The sequence below is a fragment of the Gambusia affinis genome, linkage group LG16, assembly GCF_019740435.1.
Source record: "Gambusia affinis linkage group LG16, SWU_Gaff_1.0, whole genome shotgun sequence".
Taxonomy (NCBI): Eukaryota; Metazoa; Chordata; class Actinopteri; order Cyprinodontiformes; family Poeciliidae; genus Gambusia; species Gambusia affinis.
Window position 1 is genome coordinate 17,552,891 of NC_057883.1, and position 21,973 is coordinate 17,574,863.

Consider the following 21,973-nt stretch of genomic DNA (forward strand, 5'->3'; position numbering starts at 1 on the left):
TTTCAATAGCTGCAATCCATTATCATCAAACTCAGCTGTAATAACGGCTTGGATGGTAGTGAATCAATAGAATATATAAGCTTACCGTCTTGACTTAAGGTTTAAAATATATCAACTTTTGGAGGCTTTATTTAATCCAGATGCACCTGTAAATATAACTCGCGGATTTCTTACGAAGAGCACCTGAATGCAGCACTTGTCACCGCTGAGATCATTTTCTGAGACTGGCGCATGCGCAGTAGTTATAGCTCGGGGAGTGTCTGAGCGGCCGGTTGGACTCAGAAACCACTGTAGAAGAGCATCTGCAGGAACAATGAGCCAGCTGGATTGGGAGGAAAGGATTTTATAAGATGAGCTTAGACTGAAAAGATGAAGAAAGTCGCAGAAATGGGACCTCGAAGGAACATCGATTTTTAGCTAATTTGAGGCGTGAATGACCTCCAGCGGTACAGGGAATTAGGATTTTCTAATACTTTGTTGCCTGCAAAGTCAACCACCTGACAGACTCGTTAGCGGTGTTGCATTGGGGAGAATATGAATACTTGTCGAAAGATGAAAAAATTCTTTATGAGGATCATTCTCATGATTAAGTCGCCTTTATTGTCTTATTAATAAGCATGAATAGCTGTTTACTAGAAGGCCTCCAGACTGCTTGATAGGTGTAAAACATTTGCTGCCAAATAAAAAAAATCCTTAGTTTTTCACTTTTTAAATGACTGCTTCAGCTTGAGGGACCAAAGAGGGATTTACCATCCCCTTTAATAACAGCTCCACTGATTGTTTTTGTGAGACACTGATGCCATAATCTCCTGGAGGTCATGAGATGACCATCTGCTGCTGGAACCTGCTTTAGACCTGCAAGCTGATTAACCAGTGACAGAACCGAAGGCAGGACTTTTCTGCATCTGGACTGTGTGGCTGCCTGCTGAAGGAGGGATGCTGAGGGCCACCGTGGGCTCCGCAGAGGAGAGGGATGAGGAGGACGAAGGGGAGGAAGAGTTAAAGGATGGAGGAGTGCCTTTCTACGTCAACAGAGGAGGCCTCCCTATGGATGAGGAGACTTGGGAGAGGATGTGGCGCCATGTGGCCAGAATCCACCCAAGTGGTGAAGTTCTGGCCAAAGAGATAAGGGGTGCCAGTGACCTGCCCAAGGTAAAAACAAACTTATAAGACATTTCATCAATTGTAATTGTTCAAGTAAATAAAGTACAGACACTGTCATACTATTTCACACTTCATTAAAATGGGAGTGAGAGAGAAATCAAGATACTAATTTAGAGGAGTGCAAAGTCTAAACAAAATTGCATTCCTAAACACTGTAGTGATTAAACTTTATTTGAAAAAGGAGTGTTACATGTCCATATCTAAACTTTTCCATTTTGGTAAAAGAAAATAGTTTCAATAAGTTGCAACCAGGAGACAGCACTGAAAAAACTTTAATGGCTGGTGATTCATCAAGAAGCACCTATCTTGGTATTGCTGAATGTTAGTTTTACATTGACTCACAACACGCTGATTGTTGCAATGAATGTGAAAATGTGTGGGATTGTCTGGTTCTCTGTTAAGTTTGTTCCATGATTAATTAGCAGACTAAGACTACTTTGTGTCAATTGACAATTATTAATGTGAGAAATTACAATAGTAATTCCTCCTGGCTCAGTTCTCATGCCACTTTTGCTTCAACATTTACCTGCTTCCCCCAACTCAGATTTTGAAGTATTTTAGCATCTTTTACAACATAATGATGCTGATAACACACAGGTTGGTATCAGTGCTGCTGCATGACCACAGTTTATTGCCATCACTGAGTCATTATGCTCATACTGTCTGGGTGAATACAGCAACATTTCTTCAAACTCAAGGCAGAAAAGGCAAGGTTAGAAATAAAAACTAAGCTTTTGACGTAATGAGGCTAAAATCCTCAAAAGATGCATAAAACATTGGTGACCTAAATTTCAACATCCAAATGAAGTCTGTTACTACACCAGCCTCCTATCATCTTGAAAACATTTCCAGAATAAAGAGTTTTCTAATTACAATACAGAGATAATACAATCACCCTTTAATTTCATTGGGTGAAATTATTGTCATCCTGTCTTTAAGAAGTCTCTCTGTGTCACTGCTGGCAGGCCAATGTAACAAAAATGGAAGAAAATTATTTAAATCACCCCCTCTCCCCCCAGTTCTAAACAGTTTTTCAAATCTTGTTATCTGTCTATAAGGCACTGAATGGTTTTGAGCCTAAATGCATTTCAAAGCTGCTTGTCAGGTGTAAATCATTTAGAATCCTCTTGTGATCAGAGTGTTGTCTGTTTAGTGTTACTACAGAGGCAACATCTTGCCTCATTAGTAAGAGGCAAGACCTTAATATTTGACCCATTAAGATCAAATATCATTTAAGAAGTCATTTTTTATTATGTCTCTGCTATTTATTTCTTTTATATTTCATTTTTTTAAGTGTTTTTCTTCTTATGCAATTGAATAGTTTTTGTTGTTGTTCAAGTTTCTTCTAAAGCTCTTTGAATTCCCTTTCATATGTATGATTCTACCAAGTTAAACTGCCTTAAGTTGCTGTGAATGTTGTGATTGTTGTTGTAATGCAGTTGTTTGACCCCCCCCCCCTGTACAGATCACAGTACCAAGTGTGCCTTCATACCAACCTTCGACTACCATCCCACAGCGCCTGGAAGCCATACAGAAGTACATCAGGGAACTACAGTATCCTCCCATGCATTTACAGTACTTGATTGCTTTCATTTAATGCTAAATGAGTTAGTTGGGGGTCTGTTTTGTAAAATTAAATGAGTAATAGTGTGTAATATAGTCTATCCAGTGTAGACTCTACTCTATGTACCAAAACCATGATTTCCACTTAGTGCAGAGAGTCATTCATTATTAATCAGCAGCCCATGAATATAACAAAGCACTAAAGAGCTGCGCCCTCCTCTCTATTCATGCATGCTCTTTATGCCCATGTAACAGTTCAACCTTAACTGTATCTTACAGGTACAATCACACAGGAACACAGTTTTTTGAGATTAAGAAAAGCCGTCCTCTCACTGCGTGAGTTACTCTTCCTTTGGAATCAAGACACAAACAGATTTCTGTCCTCGGACGGGAACTGGGATGGTGCTGCGTCTGCCAGGGATGCATTTGGATTAGCTGTGTCTCTTGTTTACCCCTGGGCTTTGCAAGTAGCTGCTAATGTCAGTCAGCAGATGCCTGAAACACACTTCCTGACCTCGCGTTATTAGATTTTGATCCCATTTCCTTGACTCATGGAAGTAACGTTGAACTGGTGAAGACAAAAACAGTCTTTGCACTTATTACATGTATATTTTGTGCAAACATAAATATAACATAAACAACTCTCTATGTTTCTTTTGTTTTTCACAGGTTGATGGACATCGCTAAAGAGATGACAAGAGAGGCTCTGCCGATTAAATGTTTAGAGGCGGTGATCCTGGCCATGTATCTTTAAAGCTGTAGAGTGTGTTGCATTATTCAGATTGTGTTAAATGTATTTGCTGTTGTGATTTTTACTCCAGGATAAGCTTTGGAAAATGACAAAAAAAACATATTATTAATCATTATGATGTGCTGGCACAAAAAACAAAAATAATTGATCCCTTGGATCAATTTGATTTCTTACTTTTAAGGTTTTACTGTAACAATGAAATAAAAATTAAGGCATTGCACTTTTAGCTTTTGCCATATTGAGATAGGATCAGAGTTTCATCTGGTAGCAAAAGATGCATTGTTTTCTTTTGTGCCCCCTTAAAAAACACTGACCTTCCTGGTAAATCTGGTCTAGAACCACCACTGCCTCCATATGTAAGGGATTCCAAACGTCGAGTTCCTTGACTGATGTAGCCATCTCACCAACAACATGCCCGGTGTGGAGCGATTTCCCCTCAGCTTTAAATCTCACTTCTCAGGGAACCACTTCTACCACATTGTGCTTGGGGTTCACAGCGGGGGGCGGTTTGGCGCCCTGGGCATGAGCCGAAGGGACGACCTCATGTTCAAGCCTCTGGAGTTTCGAACACTCATGGACTTGGTTCAGGAATTTGAAGGAGCCTACAGGGGTTACTGGCACACCCTTCGCAAGATTAAAATTGGCCAGTACGTGTCCCATGACCCTCATAGTGTGGAGCAGATAGAGTGGAAACACTCCATACTGGACGTGGACAAGCTGAGCAAAGAGGAATTGCGGAAGGAGCTGGAGAGACACACTCGAGACATGAGGCTGAAGGTACAGTTGGGCCTCAAATTTTTTGCTTGTGTATTTGATATATTACTGATGGTGATTACTTTTTATAGTGTTATGCTATATTCTGAAGCTAGCCCATCTTACAAATCCAAAAAGTTATTTGAGAGAAGAGATGTGCAGGGATATTTTTGGGGGGCAGGTGAAATTGCTTGCTGCCTTAGTAGTGTGAAATTTACTGCAGGCCACACACTACACTGTGAAAAAAAACATTTCAGAAAGGCACTTTTTGTCCAGAGGAAAAAGGGCAGGAACTATAGCACCACCTAGTGTCTATCTGTGCAATTCAGTGTGTGAGAAGTTACATTTACTTGAAAAAAATTCAGATCAAACTGGAGTATTGTCAACAGTCTTCTCTGTGATTGCATTGACCATAATATTACCATGACACGTCTTCATAAAATAAATAAATAAATAAATATGCTTATAGTAGTCTTGTGTAATGTTATAATTATTACAACAATTAGTTTTGGATTTGTATTTTAAAAAAATCTCCTTTTGGACTCAATAACTAAAGGTGATTAACTTACTCATCATTAGGATGTGCCAGCATTTCCTTTGATCTTTTGCTCCACTGTGACTCTGAACTGATCTGCTGGTAGAGAGGCAATTTCTCTGAGATATTTCTCTGTCATCATCACCTCTCATGCCAAGATTAAGAGTGTAGCCATGATACAGCACATTATGGATAATAAAACTAACGGCTCCATCCATCAGTAAGAGGCCTTTCTACTGAGTGAGCTGCACAATCACTTTAAAAGCACAAACAGATTAAAGCTAGGGGTATTTGAGAAGGGGAGAACAGAGGAACTGTTGATGTTAAAATGTAATTTTTAATAAGTTATACAATTATTTTTTTTTTTGAAGATTGGAAAGCCAGCGCCTCCATCTCCTACAAAGGACAGGAGAAACAGCATGGGTTCTCCTCTTAAAGGACCAGGAAGCCCCATCCGGAGGATCAGTCGAGTTGAGAGACGGTAGGATTGATCACATGCGCTTAATGATCCGTTCTCATAAAAACTTAATGTACAGTAGACAGAGAAGACCTGCATAGACCTGATGGAATCATAAGTTTTATTGATTTTTGAAAAAAGGAAAAAAAATATCACTTTAAACCTATTCTCTTGTTTTAATGTGACTTAAAACCTGTACAACTTAGTAGAAAAAGAAATACAATTTTTTTCAACTTTTTTTAAACTGTTTCCTGAAAAGACATAAGATGTTTTTTTTAAATGGAGTGAACTTTTGAAATAAGTCAAATTTTAAGATTATAAAAACCTGGCATTTTAAGATGGGTTTGCAGACTTTCCACTGCATTAATAATAGAATTGCTCATGCCATCAGGCTAAAGAAATAGCATAAGAATTAATCATCACAAATCTGTTTTTGTTCCAGCCCCTCTGGAGAGAAGAAGGCTTTGGAGCAAAAACCAAGCGATATTAATGGATACCAGATTAGAGTCTGAAGAAGGATTCTGTTGTTACTACACATCTGCATGATGGACCTACCGGGTTACTTCCTTTGAGTAGACATTGGCCTGTTTTCTGAATGCATTCTGGGACAGGTCACCAGCAACTGTTCTTCCTCAAACAAGCACCTCATTCAGATCTCCTTACGTTGTTACAGGCCTTTTTTTCTGTAACAGTTCCAGCAAATGGTGCTGGCAAAGCTCCCAGTTTATGAAGAGATGGAGTAAATGTGGAGATTGCTTTTTTACATGAATAAATAAGTACAGTTTTGTTACTTTTACCCAGAATAATATTTGAATAAGTACAGCTAAGTGTACACACATTAATTTACATATCACATCGATATGCTGTTAGGCTTTTCTACAATCTGTATCACTGTACTGTAAGTTTAAGACAGATTGCGTAGTGTAACTTCACTTAGGTTCAACTAGACAACAGCTACTTGTGTAGTAACTTGTTTATGCCTGCTACCCTTGTGCCTTGTTTAAAATTTCAATAGGAAAAATGCTTTTAGTGACCCCAAAACCTGTTTTGTCTACAGAAAAATCAAGATTTACATATAATGTATATCTTCAAGTGTAAAAAGGCGCTTTAATGAACAATCCAAAACCTTTGAGAATATAAAATTTGCCAATCTCACTATAAAATTTATTCTCCTTATAGCTAACCAACAAACACAGCATCCAATACATAGATGTCAACTATTTGAAATCTTACTCACAGTACAGTTCTAGTCAGAAGTTTACAGATGCCCATCATTGTTTTATTTTCCGGTGTGTGCCCAGCCTTTGGGCATAATCCACAAATTTATATGGTTCAGATTTTTCTAACTGCAGAATCTTGACGTCCCCCTGCTTTGTCTTTTCCAAAAATAATTTTGGTGACTTTTTGGGATCATTGCGAAAACCCAGCATGTAAACTTCTGACTCAAACTGCACAAATGCTATACCAGCTTTTTTTTTGTGTGTAAATTTTAATTGTAGCATCTTTCTCTTGCCTTAAATGGTGTCGACTAGGTGTAAAGAAATTTTTACAGCCCTTTTATCTGGGCTTTTGTATTTTTTACTGGAATTTACATCATTTTATGGTACCCAGTGTTTGTGATCAGTAAACACGGATCATTCCTGAATGTTGCCACCATCAAGAGTTTGATCTGCTTGCTGAGTGTTCTCCATTTTCTCTTCAGTGTTCTGTAATGCAGTTTTGTGTCAAAAACAGTTTACAGTCTTACAATAAAGAGTCACATCAGTTTGTTTCTTTTAGTTTCTGGGAATATACCATGTTTCCAAATCCCTTAGCTAATGAGATTAATGAAACTATTAGAAATAGTATAAGCATCCTGGATGTCAGGCCGGGAATGTGTCTCACTCACCAGGATGTCACTTGAAAATCATGTTCTCGGCTGAAGGGCAATACATTAATGAGAGCAGGCTGAGGGATGTAAAAACAAACCCTCTTACGTTTATGGAAAAGAAACTCAAAGCCACTAACTTTGTAAAATGAAAGCAGAAGAGCCAGAGAATTAAAACACTGAGGGAGTGTTAGGTTTCAGCATTTATAATTTAACAGATTATCATGATTATCAGGGAGAAATTCACTAATCTCAATTTTAGATTAGTCTTACAATTTTCCAGATGTTGCATACTAGGCATTTAATTATGTTTAACATTTGTTTGTTTTTAGCATGGATTGCTTTTTTTGCAGGAAGCAAGATTATGGTCCAAAATATATTGCAAGTACATTTTTGGCTCGAAAATGGAAACCGTTTCTCTGCAACTTGCTGAAGGGCAATTAACTTAAGAGTTTGTGAGAGTTGTAGAGTTCCATTAAAGCCCTAAGTGCCAGAAGACCCAAGTTTCTGTAGTATTTAATCACAGAAAAATCAATGTATGCACCAATATTTAGAAAATATGGTTAAACTTGAGAAGCTCTTATTCTATGCCAACATACATAAATTAACTGTACACATCATTTATTCATTCAGGTTTTAATCACACACACATGTACACTGAATGTCTGAGAGCAGATATTGAGCTCTGAATCACACAGAGATCCTGAGGATTAAACAGGATGTGCTCAGATTGAACACATTTATTTACGATGGGCCGAATCACGAGCCATGCATACCTGAAAAATATTTATTCAAACTTCTACTTCCATTCTTTGGAAAATATTGTACAAAACAGTAAAAACTACAAACGTGTGTTATGAACAAAATGGTTCATTATTTCTACACTAAAAAACAGAGTGAGTTCTTACAACTCAACATTTAACATATTTTTTCATGCATCATCAAGCTCCAGCTGGAATCGAGCCACCAGGCTGAGATGATCCGAAGGGAACAAGTGGTTGGGAAGTCCGTTCATTGACCACAAGAGGTCCTCAGACAGGAGAGAGAGCGAACCAACAAGCCTCAGGCCTTTTCTGGCAGACGTTTTATAAGCTAGGAGAAGAAAATGATAAATACAAACAATTTAAGCAATTTAAAGTCAACACTTAGTAACTGGCTTCTTCCAATCCTGTCCTTTTACCTCTTTGTTTTTTGGTGAAAGTACGTTTTGGAGAATAGAAAATGTAGTCCACAGTAGTTCCACCCTCAGAGTGCAGGGTCGTGACCTCTGGACAGCCAGAACCAGGAAGGACGTGCTTATAGACTGACTCCAAGTCCACCTGATGCCTGAGATGGTCTCTGAACCTGAAACACACTCAGTACCTATCTTAATTCTGCTTTTAAATATCCTGTTGGTAAATTACACATTTTATTACAAGTGTGATTCTAAGGACAACGATTGTGGCTTTAAAAGATAAAAAAACACTTTATATAATAGTTATTATATTGGAAACCAAAATATCTGGAGAACCAACCTTTTCTCATAATGTTGAGTGTCCTCTGCAGTATCTGAGCTCAAAGAGAAGATAAACAAGAAATTTAATATTCAAGGTTAGCAGATGTGTAAAAACAGCTGAATACAAAATAAATGCCACAAGGAGACAAAATGTAGGAAACACTAAGATATTTTAATCCTTTTGGAAGGAGATGATATAACCGTTATTCAAGATCATTATGTCTCACTTTTCACAAACTTTAAGAACATCACTAGAGAATTTAAAAAAATAATTAGCCATCTGTCCTGCTTGGTTCTACATATTAAATAGCATATGTTTTTACTTCTGCACAAGTCCCACTGTAACCCAGAAGAGATTTCTTTTTTTGGACTGCATGTGTGCACAACCTGGTTTGTTGTCGGTCACTCCAGGAATCAGTGCCAGGTTCTCAGGACGAATGCATGCGGCTGGACAGAAGCGCAGCTGAAGCATGAATTCATGTGAGTAGCCACGAGTCCCTATGTGAGGAGAGCAGGGGATCATGGGAAACAGTTGTACTACAGATGTAAACCTGCTATTCAGACCATAATAACAAATACACCATGGATAACAATCACAGACCTGAATTCTGACTATGTGTTTTATTGATATCTGTTGTGTACTGGCAGGTGTCTGAGATCCCCAGAGAGCTGGGCCACAAAGGAGCAAACAGTCTGTGATAACTAGGCTTATAGGACAGGTCCTCTTGGCCCGAAATCTGTTGGACACAACACACATGCACACACACAAGGATCAGCAGGAGGATGATCCACGCTCAGATTGAACACAATTGTCCTTTTGTTTTGTTTCCTCACCATCCATGTTGGCAGACCCTGGTAGCTGAGCTCACCAGTAGTGATGAACTGGTACAGAGGCAGGTGTGGGATAGAGTTAAAGTCTCCACAGAAGACAACATTACAGTGTTCACCTCTGGCCTTGCAGGACTTTATCACAGCATCAATTTCTGCCAGCATTATTGCCAACTGGGCCAGCTTCACGTCACCTCGCCTGGGGTTAAAGAGCAGGTGTGTGTTGGCCACGCAGAGGGGCGGGCCGGCCTCCTTGACCTCTGCTTCTATGGTGACCAGCGGGCGAAGCAGCAGGACAATGCCCACGTTGTGCCGGTCCAATAGCCCGGTCTCAGGTCTGAAGAACTCCAGCTTGGAAACGGCGGCTTCGGCGAAGCGAGAACTTTGATAGCACACAGCGCAGCCATCGGTCTTTGTTCCTGTACGCCGCTGGTACACACAGGTGTAGCCTGGGGGAAAACATGAGGAGAGTATGTATGAAATTTTTGACGCAATGTCATCGACCAATACAGCTCATTTGTGTCGTCTTAGCTGCCTTACCCATCTGAGAAAGGAGAGGATGCAGGTGTTCATGGTAGTGGTTCTCCTGAACCTCCTGCAGACACAAAATCTACACACAGAAGGACAAGAACACACAAAATTGATCAGTTGCTGTACAACATCAGATACATAAGAAAATACACGGATCTGACTCACATCTGGTGCCCATTTTTCGATTTCATTCAAGAGCAGGTTGCAGCGGTAGCTCCACTGCTGCACCTCTAGGGGGCAGTGTGCGTAAAGATGCTGATTCAGCTCCAAAAGGTCTTGGGCAAGGATGTTGTAGGACATGACAGTGAAGTCCAGAGAGGCCTTTTGGATTGTGATCGGGGTCAGAACGCTCTCAGAATCAGCATCCAAGTCCTCCCACACTCTCCACATCACTGTAAAATGTTATATGACAAACTTTTATAATCTAGTAAACAGTCACTGGCAGACTCCACATTTAGCATATGCCAAAAACGGTCAATGCAGAAGATGCTTGCTGCACACACAGTGCTGTATCCAAACATATTGGCAGAAAATTAAGTGCAAGAAAAACACATGGTATATAATGAATAAAACCTTTTGAGCTGATAAAATCCAACTCATTAGTCAAACTTGAAGACCAGAACCAGATCACCAGAGTGATCTGGAAGATATTAACCTCAAGGCTAAAGTTACTTAAAACAAAAATAAAAGTCACTCCTACCTTCAAAGGGCACAGTTGGCTCCACAGTGGTGTAATAACTTGCAGCAGGAAAGCTCCACTGTGGGCAGAAAACTTCTTGTGCTAGGCCAGGTCCTATGGGAAAGTGCCAACCGGTTTGTGCATCATGTTGCTCATCAATTTTAAGATATGTTTGGGAGTTGGAGAGATGGGGGTTACCAGTGGTAACTATATAATCATCCCAGTACTCATCTGGACTCTTTGACGTGTCAGCGTTGGACGCTTGAAGCATTTCCTTACGGTTTTCAGTCTTGCTTTGATTCTGTTCAGGACAGTTGGTTTTTTCCATGCTTCCCTCCAACGTCAGGTATTTTAACAGAACATCAACATTATCGCCTGAAGAAGTGCTTATTTCTTTCTCATTCTGATTGTCATGCATAACATCTCGGAGGACAACCTTTACCCCATCTCCCATTTTGGGGTCTTCTCTTTCCTCCTCCACTGTAGCCTGCATTTCAGTTGTCTCTGCAGCTGTGTCATTCCTCATGTCCTTCTGCAGGACAGCTGACAGGTTTTCCTCATCCATGTTGGGACTTGGAAAGTTTCCCTGAAGCACTGGTTCTTTTAGCCTTTCCTTCATCTCTCCACTCTGATCCTGCATGGTTGTTTCAGACTGGGTGCTCCTAAGTGTGACAGTATCACCATCCCACAGCGTAGTGCCATTAACTGACTGAGGAGCACTTCTCTTCGAGGCCTCTGCAAGAAAGGGTAAAAATAGGACAGCAGTGGTGCACTCATGCTCTGCTACTAATTAATTTAATATGTTGTATTTATTTTCTTGTTACAGTAATTTATTTTAAAATCTGCGAAGCTTTAGCTCAGCTATTAGTAAAGGGAACTGCAAAACATGCAAACACGTGTTATGCGTTTTACGTCATATGGGGGCGTAAGAACAAAAGCAAACAACTACCGCCAGTTATCAGTTTAAAACAAAATATGCAACACGAAAGAAAATTCAGGAGAGGAGCTATGTCAGTTGACCTTTAAAACCAGACAAGTTGTGTTAGACCAAGTTATGAACACAAAAACACCCTCCTCAGTTCGCACACAGAAAAGAAACTGCTCAGTCAGCAGAAAACTTAACTTTAGTAACCATTAACCAACAGTAGCAAGATAGAACAAGTTTAAGTAACGCCTTCATAAAAGTTATAGCTAGATGTACCTGACGGTCGACGGAACAAGAACCAAGTTAGCGGATAGAACGCGTAAAACAGCAAAACGCCAATCATGACTCTGAAATGTAATCTGCGCATGCGTACTTTGATGATGGTGGTGTTGGTAACAAGGTATGGCAAGCCAAATTCTCATATAATTATTTGCGCAGATTCATGTACAATTTTGTTGACCTCTGTACTTCATACAGTACTGTAGAGCGCAGAGCATTCTGTCAACAACAAAGCTCTGTTACTTTAAAAGTGCAGCATGTAACGTTTATTTAAAAAAATATATGTTTTTTTTTTTTTTTTTACATATGTGTTAAAACTGTCCACATGTCGTAACTATTGCCGTCTAAAGAAATAGACTTCTAGGAAGTCTATTTCGGCTGGTTTTGTTTTGGTCAGACCGACCAAAATCAACCAGTTAGGAGTTGAGCTCCCCTGCTAAATGTACTAATTTGTGTGATGTGCTATGGTGGCGCAAGGGTTAAGTGGTGGCGCGGCCGTCGCAGGTTCGCTTCCCGGCCTGGCGACCTTTGCCACATGTCTTCCCCCTTCTCTCATTACCCACTTCCCTGTCAATTAACTATCAAATAAAGGCTACTAGAGCCAATAAAACCTTTTAATAAAGTAAAATAACATAAAAAATGTACTAATTTGTAACATAAAGAGTTAATATCAAAAACAGTCTTGCAAACAAGCATAGAGCAGTCTGGCAAACAATCAGAAAACACCCTCCAAAAATGCTAAACTAAGTAAGTATCATTGTATTTGTAATTATTTGGCAATAAAAATAAAACTGCGTATAAAATATTGAACTGAGTAAGCATAATTTAATCTTAAATGAGAACAGCAGGGGATAAGATAATCATCCAATTGTATTAGTGAATCTAAAATATAGCTAAAAAACTTTTATTATATACTATTTAGAAAGATTTAGAAAAAGACAAAAAAAAATACAAATAACATATTAAAGACAAACTGAAGAATTTGTTAAGCAGATTTAAAAAAAATAAATAAATTAGAATATGTATAAAACAGGATTTAGCTAAGTTTAATTAAAGGTGTGTCAGGTTTTCAGGAAGGAGAAAGGTATGAGGAAAGGGTTTTGGATTGTTAAATCATAAGCTAAGGTGTTCAGTGGCCCATAAGAAAACACTATTTTCTAGAGACATGCATGTTGCAGCATAACCTCAATATCTATGGCTTTTAATTGACCAAATAACTGCTACAAACATTATGGTAGATTAATTCAATTCCGAACTCCTTTGAGACTAAACAAAATTTGTTTTGTTTTTTTTAACTTTTAACTATAAACACCATATATTAGAAAACATCAACTTGCTGCTTGGCTTTGAAATGCCTACAGTTAGTATTGCAGGAAGAGGATGGGAACTAAGCTGAAGCATGAATTGTTAATAGCTCTCTGCATGACATATAATCTCAAGGGTAGAATTACATCCTGGAAGTAACTAGTCAATGTTTTTTCCCAGTACAAACTCTTGCAAAAGAAATGAAAAGGTTGTTAAAGGGAATTATATCACATTAGCTTGGACTTAAAGCTCTAATGTCAATACCCTCCTTTGAAGAACTAAGTTTGAAAGATGAAGACTGTCTTTCACCTATTGAGTCACAATCCACAGACACCGAGTCTGACCAAGAATTGGAGTCCGATGGTGAGTTTCTGAAATTTTTTGTTTTTGAAAAAGCTTTCACTGCTATGAAACAATAGACTTATGGGCTGCCTTTCAGGTTAGTCTCAATGATCATTTTACAAAAAGAATTTATTATTGTAACTAAATACAAAAGTGAAACTGTGCTCCAAATTTTATTTCAAGTGTTTATATTAGGTTGAAGACGAAGATTAAGACCAATTTTGGCTTACATAATCATGGGGAAGATATTTGCACAGCAGTCACTGACACTCACCCCAAAGAGGAGAAAACCACAAAAGTTATTGCTATAGAATTGGTGCATGCAAGCATTTTGCTGGAAAGTCAAGAAGATGGAAAAAATGTGTTAGAAAAAATGGTCACAAACAATGGAATTTATATTCACAAGGCATGGGCTACAGCTGGGCTACAACTGTCACAGTTCCATACTGCACAGATACAGTAATTCATACAAAAGGAGCTCCTACCAAAAATTAAAAGCACTACACATTACTTAGATGTACTACAGAAGCTGGGCATTTATCCATTAAAGATTATAATGTTTGGAAAAAGAAAAAAAAGAATGCTATTAACTGCAGGCTAAAATAAACGACACTAACTGAAATAAAAAGTCAAATAAGACTTGTGAATTTTATTTTTTACTGTTATTGGTGGAAAATTAATTTAAGATGTACCTGAATATATTAAAGAAAAAACATCTACATTTGCAAAGGTGCTCCTGAGTGACATTATCTCCACATGAAAGGGGGTCGCTGGTACTTACTTTTTACATTTCATTTAAACTCAGGGAAAAAGAAATTCAGCAAACACATGTCTGTTGCTGAGGTGTACATGGAGGCCTGCAAACGGGTGGGTGTGGTTCCAGTTTCCTACTTCATTCGAAACCATAGCTCCCCAACAATGACACTCACCTACCATGGCCTCGGACCTTTAGGTTGCAAAGCACTCGCTATTGCTTTGGTGGTGAGTTCAAAATGAAATTTCACATTGTCACAAAGTTTTTGAAAAGATAAATCTGATGAGCTGCATTTGTTCCAGTCTGATGTGCACATCAGGACTCTTGAGTTGGCCGATAATCATATTCAAGCAGAGGGAGTAAAATATCTGGCAGAGCTGTTGAGGGCTAATTTTACCATCCAGCATCTGGTATGTAAAAATTTAAAACTAACCACTGGAAAATTAAATAATTTCTTAAAACAATTAGTTTTTGTTTCAGGATTTATCCAACAATCATGTGAAATCTGAAGGAGCTGAGCATATAGCTAAAATGTTGATGGACAGCATTTCTTTAAAGTCCATTAAACTTTCAGGTAATTTGGACTAGAATTGATTTCTGAGTGTTTTTGTTGGAGGCTTATGTGAAAGGAAACATTTCTACAACTAATATTAAGAGAAAGTTTATTAATTTACTAATTTAGCTATTAATTTATTTTCAGGAAATGGATTTGCAGATGATGATGCTAAGCATTTCACAGAAGCACTGTCAGTAAGTTGGTAAAAAATGAATAAAACAAATTTTTGGTTGTTTGTTAAAATGATCACATTGGGTACATATCTGCTTTTAGAACAATTCCAGAATAAAGGATCTGGACCTGAGTCATAATAAGTTTTGTGGAAAAGGAGGAGAATATTTGGGACAGCTGCTAGGTATGGTAAAGTATATGTGTCTAATTTATAGTAGTTAGAAAGTTGAAAAGAATACAGAAAAGAAACCCCACTAACTTCAACAGCAAACAACGAAGGCATGGAAGTTCTGGATCTCAGCTGGAATCACCTTAGAATGAAAGGGGCTGTGGCTTTTTCTGCTGGTCTTAAGGTTGGGCTAAATAACAAACAGAATTTCTTTTCTGATCAGCCATTATAAAAGATCTTATTCCATTTTATATTTCTAGGTGAATATGATGCTGAAACATCTCGACTTATCATGGAACGGTTTTGGAAATGAAGGAGCCTTAGCCATGGGTGAGGCCCTAAAGTTCAACAACACTCTGGTGCATCTAAATCTAAGCAACAACTGCATCACCAATGAAGGAGTCAGTATGCTCTGCAGAGGTCTGGATTACAATGAAACGCTACGAGTCCTCCTGGTGGGTTAAGTGACTGGATTAATTTGGCCAGACTGAAGATGCACTGCAGGATGATGTTTTGATCCTTTACTCCTGCAGCTGGCTTATAACGCTGTAACAGTAGAGGGAGCTCTTGCCCTGGTGAATGTGGTGAAGAACTCACCAAAATCGGCTCTGGAGCAGATCAACATATGTGTGAGTGATTCTGACTCTTTTATGTTAGATGACCTAATAAGATTTACATTTGGAGAAATTTTCAAAAGAATTCATAGCCCTTGATTATTATCATTGTTATTATTTATTTATTTTTTTGCTTTTCAAAAAATTTTAAGTTGCAGCTACTGTCCATTGTGTCTTTCATCTGAACAGAATGTTCTGGTGAATGAGAACTTTGTGAATCTTTTGGAACTGACATGTCAGGAGCATCCCGGTCTGGATGTGCAGTATGAAGGGGTCGGAGGTTTTATAGCTCAAAAACCACCCAAACGCATTGATCCAATGAAAGTCATTCAGGTTGGCTGCAGTTTGTTTTAAATAAGAGACTCTACAAACTTTACATAATATTACATTTTGAAAAAAGTATGTTAATTTAAAACGTAAAAAAAAAATACTAAAAGTCACACAAAAATGCATATTTTGATGCTACTATTTCTGGCAGGATTATCTTGATAAACGCAAACTGCGTTTATGGGATTTCTTTCGGAATATCGACAAAGATGGCACCATGCGAGTACCTGTCACTGACTTCAGGAAAGCTATTCAGGTTTCCAAGCCCATTAATAAATCATATGCAATAATAATGTGGGAGATTAATACACTATTGTCCAGCAGCCTTCAGTTATACATAATTTTGCTTAAGCAGGTTTCTTGCATTTAAATGGATTGAGCAGCAGTTTGCTTGGCTTTCTGAGAGCTTTTTCTGATATAATCCCATTTAAGCATTGATTGTTGAAAATGAAAAAGGTACATTGAAAGACATTTGGAAAGCCAGGCAAATCTATACATTAACTGATTGCAGTGAATTTTGTCTCTTTTGAAGTAATGGATCAGATAATGAAATATGCTCCTGATATCTCCTTATAACATTTGTGTTGGGGTGTGTGTGTGGGCGTGTGTGTGTGTGTGAAACTTTTAGCAATCAAGCATTCCTTTGAGTCGATTTCAGATCGAGGAGCTGATTCACAGACTTGATCGAGGCCGAACAGGAATGGTAGATTATAGGTGAGGTTATTCCACCCTGATTATGTTCACTGACAGGCTTTATTGCTTGATTGATGGGAAATGAACACTGTGTAACAGAGTGTAGATGTCTGTGCAATAATAAGATTTATTGGTGTTTGAAGACAACATGATTTAGATATCAAATATGAATGACATCACATGTTCAACAATCATGTTGACATGCAAAAGTCAACATGATTGTTGACTCCCCTCAACAATCATGGAGGTTTTTCACATTTGCCACAACATTCAATTGATCTGCCCAGAGCCGGTCCACGATTATATGAGGCCCTAAACAGAATTCAATTTGTGGGTCCTTCCTTTATTTGAACCCAACTACCATCACAACATTACTAATTTGTATTTTATTTCATACTATAATAAAAAATATGAAATTAAATATTTCACATTTTATTTTTTCTTATTTCGCAAATTTTGCCACATGGGGACAATAAATATCTTTAGAGATCAAAAATAAGAATAAACTAAAAAAGATTACATGGTGCAATGCAGTGTGAATGCTGTAAGCTGAATATTTTTTGTGAAAATTGCAGAGTGCTAGTTAAATTGCTTTTTATGTATTTAATCTTTCCTTCAGGGGACTGGCAGATACAAGAAAACAGATGGTGAGAGATCACCGTCGTCAGCTGAAGAAGGTGGAGTCCCGACAGAAGAAAGAGAAGCAGAAGAGTGACCGCATACTGAAGACCTTCCAGACGGCAGTGGAAGCTGTCACACCTCGCAGCTCCATGATCTTCTCCCCAGGAGGCGCCAAGGAAGATTCAGGTGGCCCACAGCCCTTTTCTGCTACCCCTCTCAGTTCCTGGCACCACATTGTCATGTCAAACAGCAGTCGCTACTCTGTCACTAATATGAGCGGCGACCATGTTCATCTGCCCATGCTGGGAGGAACCTCCCCTTACCGTCCCACCAGTTCTCCAGCGATGCGGTCCTACTCTCAACCCAACCTCCTGGTTGACTCCTCCACCTCTCCAACAAGCAAATCCATCTCTGCTCAGGGCATTCGCTCCGATCTAGAGACGGATTACAGCAAGCTAAGTCCTTCTGGCAACAGCCTGACCAGGTCCAGGCCTGCTCTAAACATACAGCAGCCAGAGAATAAGGTCAAAACTAAGAAATTAAAGAAACGAAAAGTGAAGAAGTATGGTGTCAAAGACTCACAGAATCCAACAAAAATCAAGTAACACTGGCTGTGAAATAATAAAAATCTTTTAATAAAAAATTTGCATTGTACAATGCAGTGTGAATGTTGTACGCTGAATATTTTTTTATGAAAATTGCAGACGCATCAGGTAGCAGAAATGCGAGAAATAGGCAGAAGCAGAAGAATGAAGCAAAAGCCTCCAAGACTTAAATAGAAATACTGAAGAAGTGAAAACTTACAGTGAACGCAAAAATCCCACCCAAAGAGTATTAGAAATTTGTTCAGAATACTCTTTACAAAGTTAATTGTAAGGTCACAACAGTTTATAGGCTAAAATAAGCTAAAAGGCTAAAGCTCGCTGAAATACAAATGATAGCCTCTCGGACTAGCATCTTGACCTTCAACATTCTGAATTTCTTTGATAATCTGCTTTATTCTGTAAAAAGTATTTCCCTGTTACAAATTTAGTCAGTTTGGGATTCCTGTTACAGATAAATGTATGAGGTTATATAAAAATGTTGATTTCAGGCAAAGGCAACCATAAGTATATACAGAATGGCATTTTAAAATAGTATTAAAATACAACCATATACATAGCATTTTCGTAATCTATTGTTCTATAAATATCTTATCTCTTCTAATATTTCCATGTCTTGATTTACTTTTGTTGATTTAACTGTGTTTTCTTTCTTGGTTTTTTGAGTTCAACTAGTATTTGAGTTTTAAATTGGAATCATATTTAATGCACTTTATGAATAAACTTGCATATTTATTCAACAATATCTATTCACTTTTTTTGCTTTTACTGTATGTACACTATTCATGACCTCCTCTATGGGACACCAACACATGTACAGGGATAATATTCTGCAAACATTTGACTATTTGTTATCCGGGTGCTAAACTTGACAAGAAGTGCATACTCTATCATCAACCTGGGACAACAATGCTGTGAACTGTGGCAGGTGTTGCATCCAGGAGTAGCTTCTAATAGGCGATATAAATGGTGGAGAACAAGCCACCTCAACCATAACGACACAGACTGCAAAATGATCAGGACTCTAATACTCTCAGCACTGCTGAGCTCCACGGTAGCCAGGGGGGTATGTATGGCAGGACTTTGAAATAATTTTTTGTACATTCCTTGATTTAGACATGTACTGATCTCTGTTTCCTCCACTCCTCATCTCAGGGTGTTGGCCAGTGGAGTGCAAAGAGTTTAAGGAATGAGACAGGAGGTGAGGAGAGGTGCACCTGCAATGCCTTCCTGCCCAGTTCAACCTTTCCTGTCAGTGATTTGGTGGTGGTGGAGCAGACCGCTGTTGAGATCTCAAACAAGCTGGAATTGGAGATGGGCAAGGTATAAGGAACATGTGTGATGTGTCAACTAGGGCCTTGTGGAAGTATTCACATCTCAAATGTTAATGTCTTTAGTTTGGATTTTATAAGCTCAATCAACTCAAAGTAGTTGGTTTAGCTACTTTATTGTGCTAAATAAATAACCTTCCAGTTATTGTGAACTGGAAGGATAAAGACACAATCTTTTCAAAGATTCTTACAAATATGAAGAGTGTGGTGGTCAGAAAACATCTCAGAGGATGCAAAAGACTTGAGAGTGGCATAAAGGTTCATCCAAGCTGGACAATACAGCCAGAGCTACAAATCAAATGCCCCAATCAAAGTCCATTACTAAATCGAATTGAGAATGAGAGTCAAGATTTTAACATTTCAATTTACAGAAATACTTAATCCAGACTTGGAGCTTGATTTATTTAGCAAAACGAATTGACAAAGACTTGAGTCTAGATGTACAAAGCTGGTAAAAACATAACTAAAAGGATTTGCTGCTCTTATTACTTTAAAATAGGTGTATGAATACTTTTGCAAGGGATTGTTACTTATTAGTGACGAAGAAGAAGAAGAATCCCTAAATTTGCACTGAAATCTGTTATTTTCAGCTGGAGGAATATGAACTTAAGATTACACACTATGCAGAAAAGATCATAAAGCTGACGGTGGAAATCGAAACTATGGAAAAGAATCCCGATGACTACAATGAAGCTGACTTTGAAGAGATAAATGTGCAGATTAAACAAGTAGAGGCTCTGATTGTAGAGCTGCAACTCTCCATCAATGCTTCGGTCGCTGTCTTTGAGTCCCTGCATGTACAGGTGAGTCATCAGCCGTAGACACACAGAAGGTCACCTGGAAAAAAAAATATCAGTCTTTGACTAACACAAAAGCATGTGTTATCTTACAGGTAACTGTCATGTTGGTCACCCTGGATAGACTGGAGAAGACCTATGACAAGAATTTCGTGCTTTCAACTCGCAGAGAGTACTTAGAGGTGCAGCTTCAGCTCGAGGAATGTGAGAGACGCCACCAGGAGCTCTTCAACCCCAACATTGGTGAGCCAATTCACACAATCAAATGAGATGGAAACAATCACTAAACTCATATAAGTGACTGTCCTCTTTCTCTTCAGGTTCTTGTGCTAACTCTGGCCTACTGAGGGTCAGCAAGCCTGTGGTGAGCCATCTGAATGCCCATCTAAGTACCGGCTACTATTATGGAGGCTGGGGGAAAGATTCAAACCCTATTTCTGACAGAGAGTCCATGTACTGGTACGCTGGTTACTCTTCCACTTCCATGACGGACATCCGGTTCTACACTAACTACAAGAACCTCATTCTGAGAACCCCTTTTCTCCATCACACCCTGTCCAGTAGTTGGTATGGCACTGGGAACAACATTATAATGCGTGATAACACTCTGTATTATCAGATAAACAGCCCATTCGGACTAGCTAAACTGAATTTTACCACCATGAAATATGAGTCCAGGGTGGTTCCCAAGGCCTCCTCCAGGTTCTCATACAGCAGCTCCGCCAATCAGAACTTTGACTTTGCTGCAGATGAAACAGGATTGTGGGTGACCTACGCTACTGAAGAGTCCGGGGGTCGGGTGGTCATAGCTAGAATAAATGAGGCCTCCTTTGGGATTGAGGGGGAATGGCTGACCAGTGTTTATAAACCAGGTGTTACTAATGCCTTCATGATCTGTGGTGCTTTTTACGCAGTAAGAACAGTGGACACCCTAACTGAAGAGATATTTTACAAGTACGACACTAAAACTAAACAGGAGAGCTACATTAGTATTACCTTTGAGAGGTTTCAAAACAGATATACAAACTTGGATTATAATCCTACTGACCAGAAGCTCTACATGTACAATGATGGTTATTATGTGAGCTACCATCTCTGGTTTAACAACACAGTGGAAGCCACAGTGGCACCACCAGTGTTACTGGTGACTTAAATAACTTTCTCTCCTTGACAGAGAAATCTGATATAAATGCTTAATGATTTTCTTTTTCTCCTTTTTCTTGTACCATCCCTTTTCTTGACCGCTAATAAATGATTTGAAGCATCCAAAAGGTGTTGTGTCGTTTGGTTATTCAACTGTTTAGCGGTTTTCTGCTAGAAGTAAGACAAATAATTTATACAATTAAATCAAAATCAAATGAAACCAAATAAATGTTCTGTATTTAAAATTTTATGTACTATCAACAACACTTATGCAGCAATTTAAGATGTAAGATAAAGTCTGTTGTGAAGGCAAAATAAATTTGTACTTTAAATGTTGACAAATGCACCAACACATATCAATAGAAACCTTCAAAGCATAAAAATTTATCTTAATTTCAAGCCAAATGAGCCTTCCAGTGTCCTTTGATTTTGTTCTTGCCCTGGGTCCCATTGGCAAACAAAATTTTTTCCAAATATTATAACCATTTTCTTTTAAAATTTTCTTCAGGAAAGTTGTTAAATTCGCTTCCCACCTTGTATCACAGATATTCACACCTTTTCTAAAATCCCTTAATGTTTCTCTCACTAAGTAAGTTTTTATTTTGCATTATGTGTCTGTAGGATTTTTTAATGTGGTATAATCTGAGTTTGAGAGTATCAAAAATCAATAGTAACATCAATTTGGGCTTTTTTTTGTGCATAGTCATCAAAAACTATATTT

General features: G+C 38.5%; 4 protein-coding genes across 4 annotated transcripts; 3 read left to right on the plus strand and 1 right to left on the minus strand.

Moving 5' to 3' along the window:
• Positions 1–231: 231 nt before the first annotated feature.
• Positions 232–6,990, plus strand: vash1 (vasohibin 1). The gene is made up of 7 exons (XM_044143660.1): positions 232–1,152; positions 2,630–2,718; positions 3,007–3,063; positions 3,397–3,471; positions 3,874–4,255; positions 5,138–5,247; positions 5,666–6,990. Exons 1-7 carry the CDS (start codon positions 937–939, stop codon positions 5,733–5,735), a joined length of 999 nt encoding a protein of 332 aa, XP_043999595.1. The 5' UTR covers positions 232–936; the 3' UTR covers positions 5,736–6,990.
• A 720-nt stretch (positions 6,991–7,710) lies between these two features.
• On the minus strand, positions 7,711–11,942 carry angel1 (angel homolog 1 (Drosophila)). Its single transcript, XM_044143837.1, has 10 exons — positions 11,825–11,942; positions 10,645–11,358; positions 10,110–10,336; positions 9,954–10,023; positions 9,420–9,862; positions 9,187–9,322; positions 8,973–9,083; positions 8,605–8,638; positions 8,271–8,434; positions 7,711–8,182 (listed from the first exon to the last, which is right to left on the minus strand). Exons 1-10 carry the CDS (start codon positions 11,913–11,915, stop codon positions 8,022–8,024), a joined length of 2,151 nt encoding a protein of 716 aa, XP_043999772.1. The 5' UTR covers positions 11,916–11,942; the 3' UTR covers positions 7,711–8,021.
• A 1,444-nt stretch (positions 11,943–13,386) lies between these two features.
• LOC122846711 (leucine-rich repeat-containing protein 74A) lies at positions 13,387–17,992 on the plus strand. Its single transcript, XM_044143838.1, has 13 exons — positions 13,387–13,495; positions 14,280–14,455; positions 14,531–14,638; positions 14,709–14,802; positions 14,929–14,978; positions 15,058–15,139; positions 15,223–15,308; positions 15,385–15,579; positions 15,658–15,753; positions 15,928–16,071; positions 16,217–16,321; positions 16,694–16,779; positions 17,378–17,992. The coding sequence occupies exons 1-13, from the start codon at positions 13,387–13,389 to the stop codon at positions 17,982–17,984; spliced, it is 1,938 nt and encodes a 645-aa protein (XP_043999773.1). The 3' UTR covers positions 17,985–17,992.
• A 973-nt stretch (positions 17,993–18,965) lies between these two features.
• Positions 18,966–21,380, plus strand: olfm4.1 (olfactomedin 4, tandem duplicate 1). The gene is made up of 5 exons (XM_044143839.1): positions 18,966–19,047; positions 19,137–19,304; positions 19,903–20,115; positions 20,205–20,352; positions 20,430–21,380. Exons 1-5 carry the CDS (start codon positions 18,994–18,996, stop codon positions 21,260–21,262), a joined length of 1,416 nt encoding a protein of 471 aa, XP_043999774.1. The 5' UTR covers positions 18,966–18,993; the 3' UTR covers positions 21,263–21,380.
• Positions 21,381–21,973: the final 593 nt, after the last annotated feature.

Coding starts and splice junctions, on each gene's coding strand:
- angel1 (XM_044143837.1), bottom strand. CDS start 11,915: ATGCGCAGATTACATTTCAGAGTCATGATTGGCGTTTTGCTGTTTTAC. Junction 11,359..11,824: donor CTTGTTCCGTCGACCGTCAG/GTACATCTAGCT, acceptor CCTTTCTTGCAG/AGGCCTCGAAGAGAAGTGCT. Junction 9,323..9,419: donor AGGGTCTGCCAACATGGATG/GTGAGGAAACAA, acceptor TGTGTCCAACAG/ATTTCGGGCCAAGAGGACCT.
- olfm4.1 (XM_044143839.1), top strand. CDS start 18,994: ATGATCAGGACTCTAATACTCTCAGCACTGCTGAGCTCCACGGTAGCC. Junction 20,116..20,204: donor TTGAGTCCCTGCATGTACAG/GTGAGTCATCAG, acceptor GTTATCTTACAG/GTAACTGTCATGTTGGTCAC. Junction 20,353..20,429: donor GCTCTTCAACCCCAACATTG/GTGAGCCAATTC, acceptor CTTTCTCTTCAG/GTTCTTGTGCTAACTCTGGC.
- LOC122846711 (XM_044143838.1), top strand. CDS start 13,387: ATGTCAATACCCTCCTTTGAAGAACTAAGTTTGAAAGATGAAGACTGT. Junction 14,456..14,530: donor CACTCGCTATTGCTTTGGTG/GTGAGTTCAAAA, acceptor CATTTGTTCCAG/TCTGATGTGCACATCAGGAC. Junction 14,979..15,057: donor ATTTCACAGAAGCACTGTCA/GTAAGTTGGTAA, acceptor ATCTGCTTTTAG/AACAATTCCAGAATAAAGGA.
- vash1 (XM_044143660.1), top strand. CDS start 937: ATGCTGAGGGCCACCGTGGGCTCCGCAGAGGAGAGGGATGAGGAGGAC. Junction 2,719..3,006: donor AAGTACATCAGGGAACTACA/GTATCCTCCCAT, acceptor TGTATCTTACAG/GTACAATCACACAGGAACAC. Junction 3,064..3,396: donor AAAAGCCGTCCTCTCACTGC/GTGAGTTACTCT, acceptor TGTTTTTCACAG/GTTGATGGACATCGCTAAAG.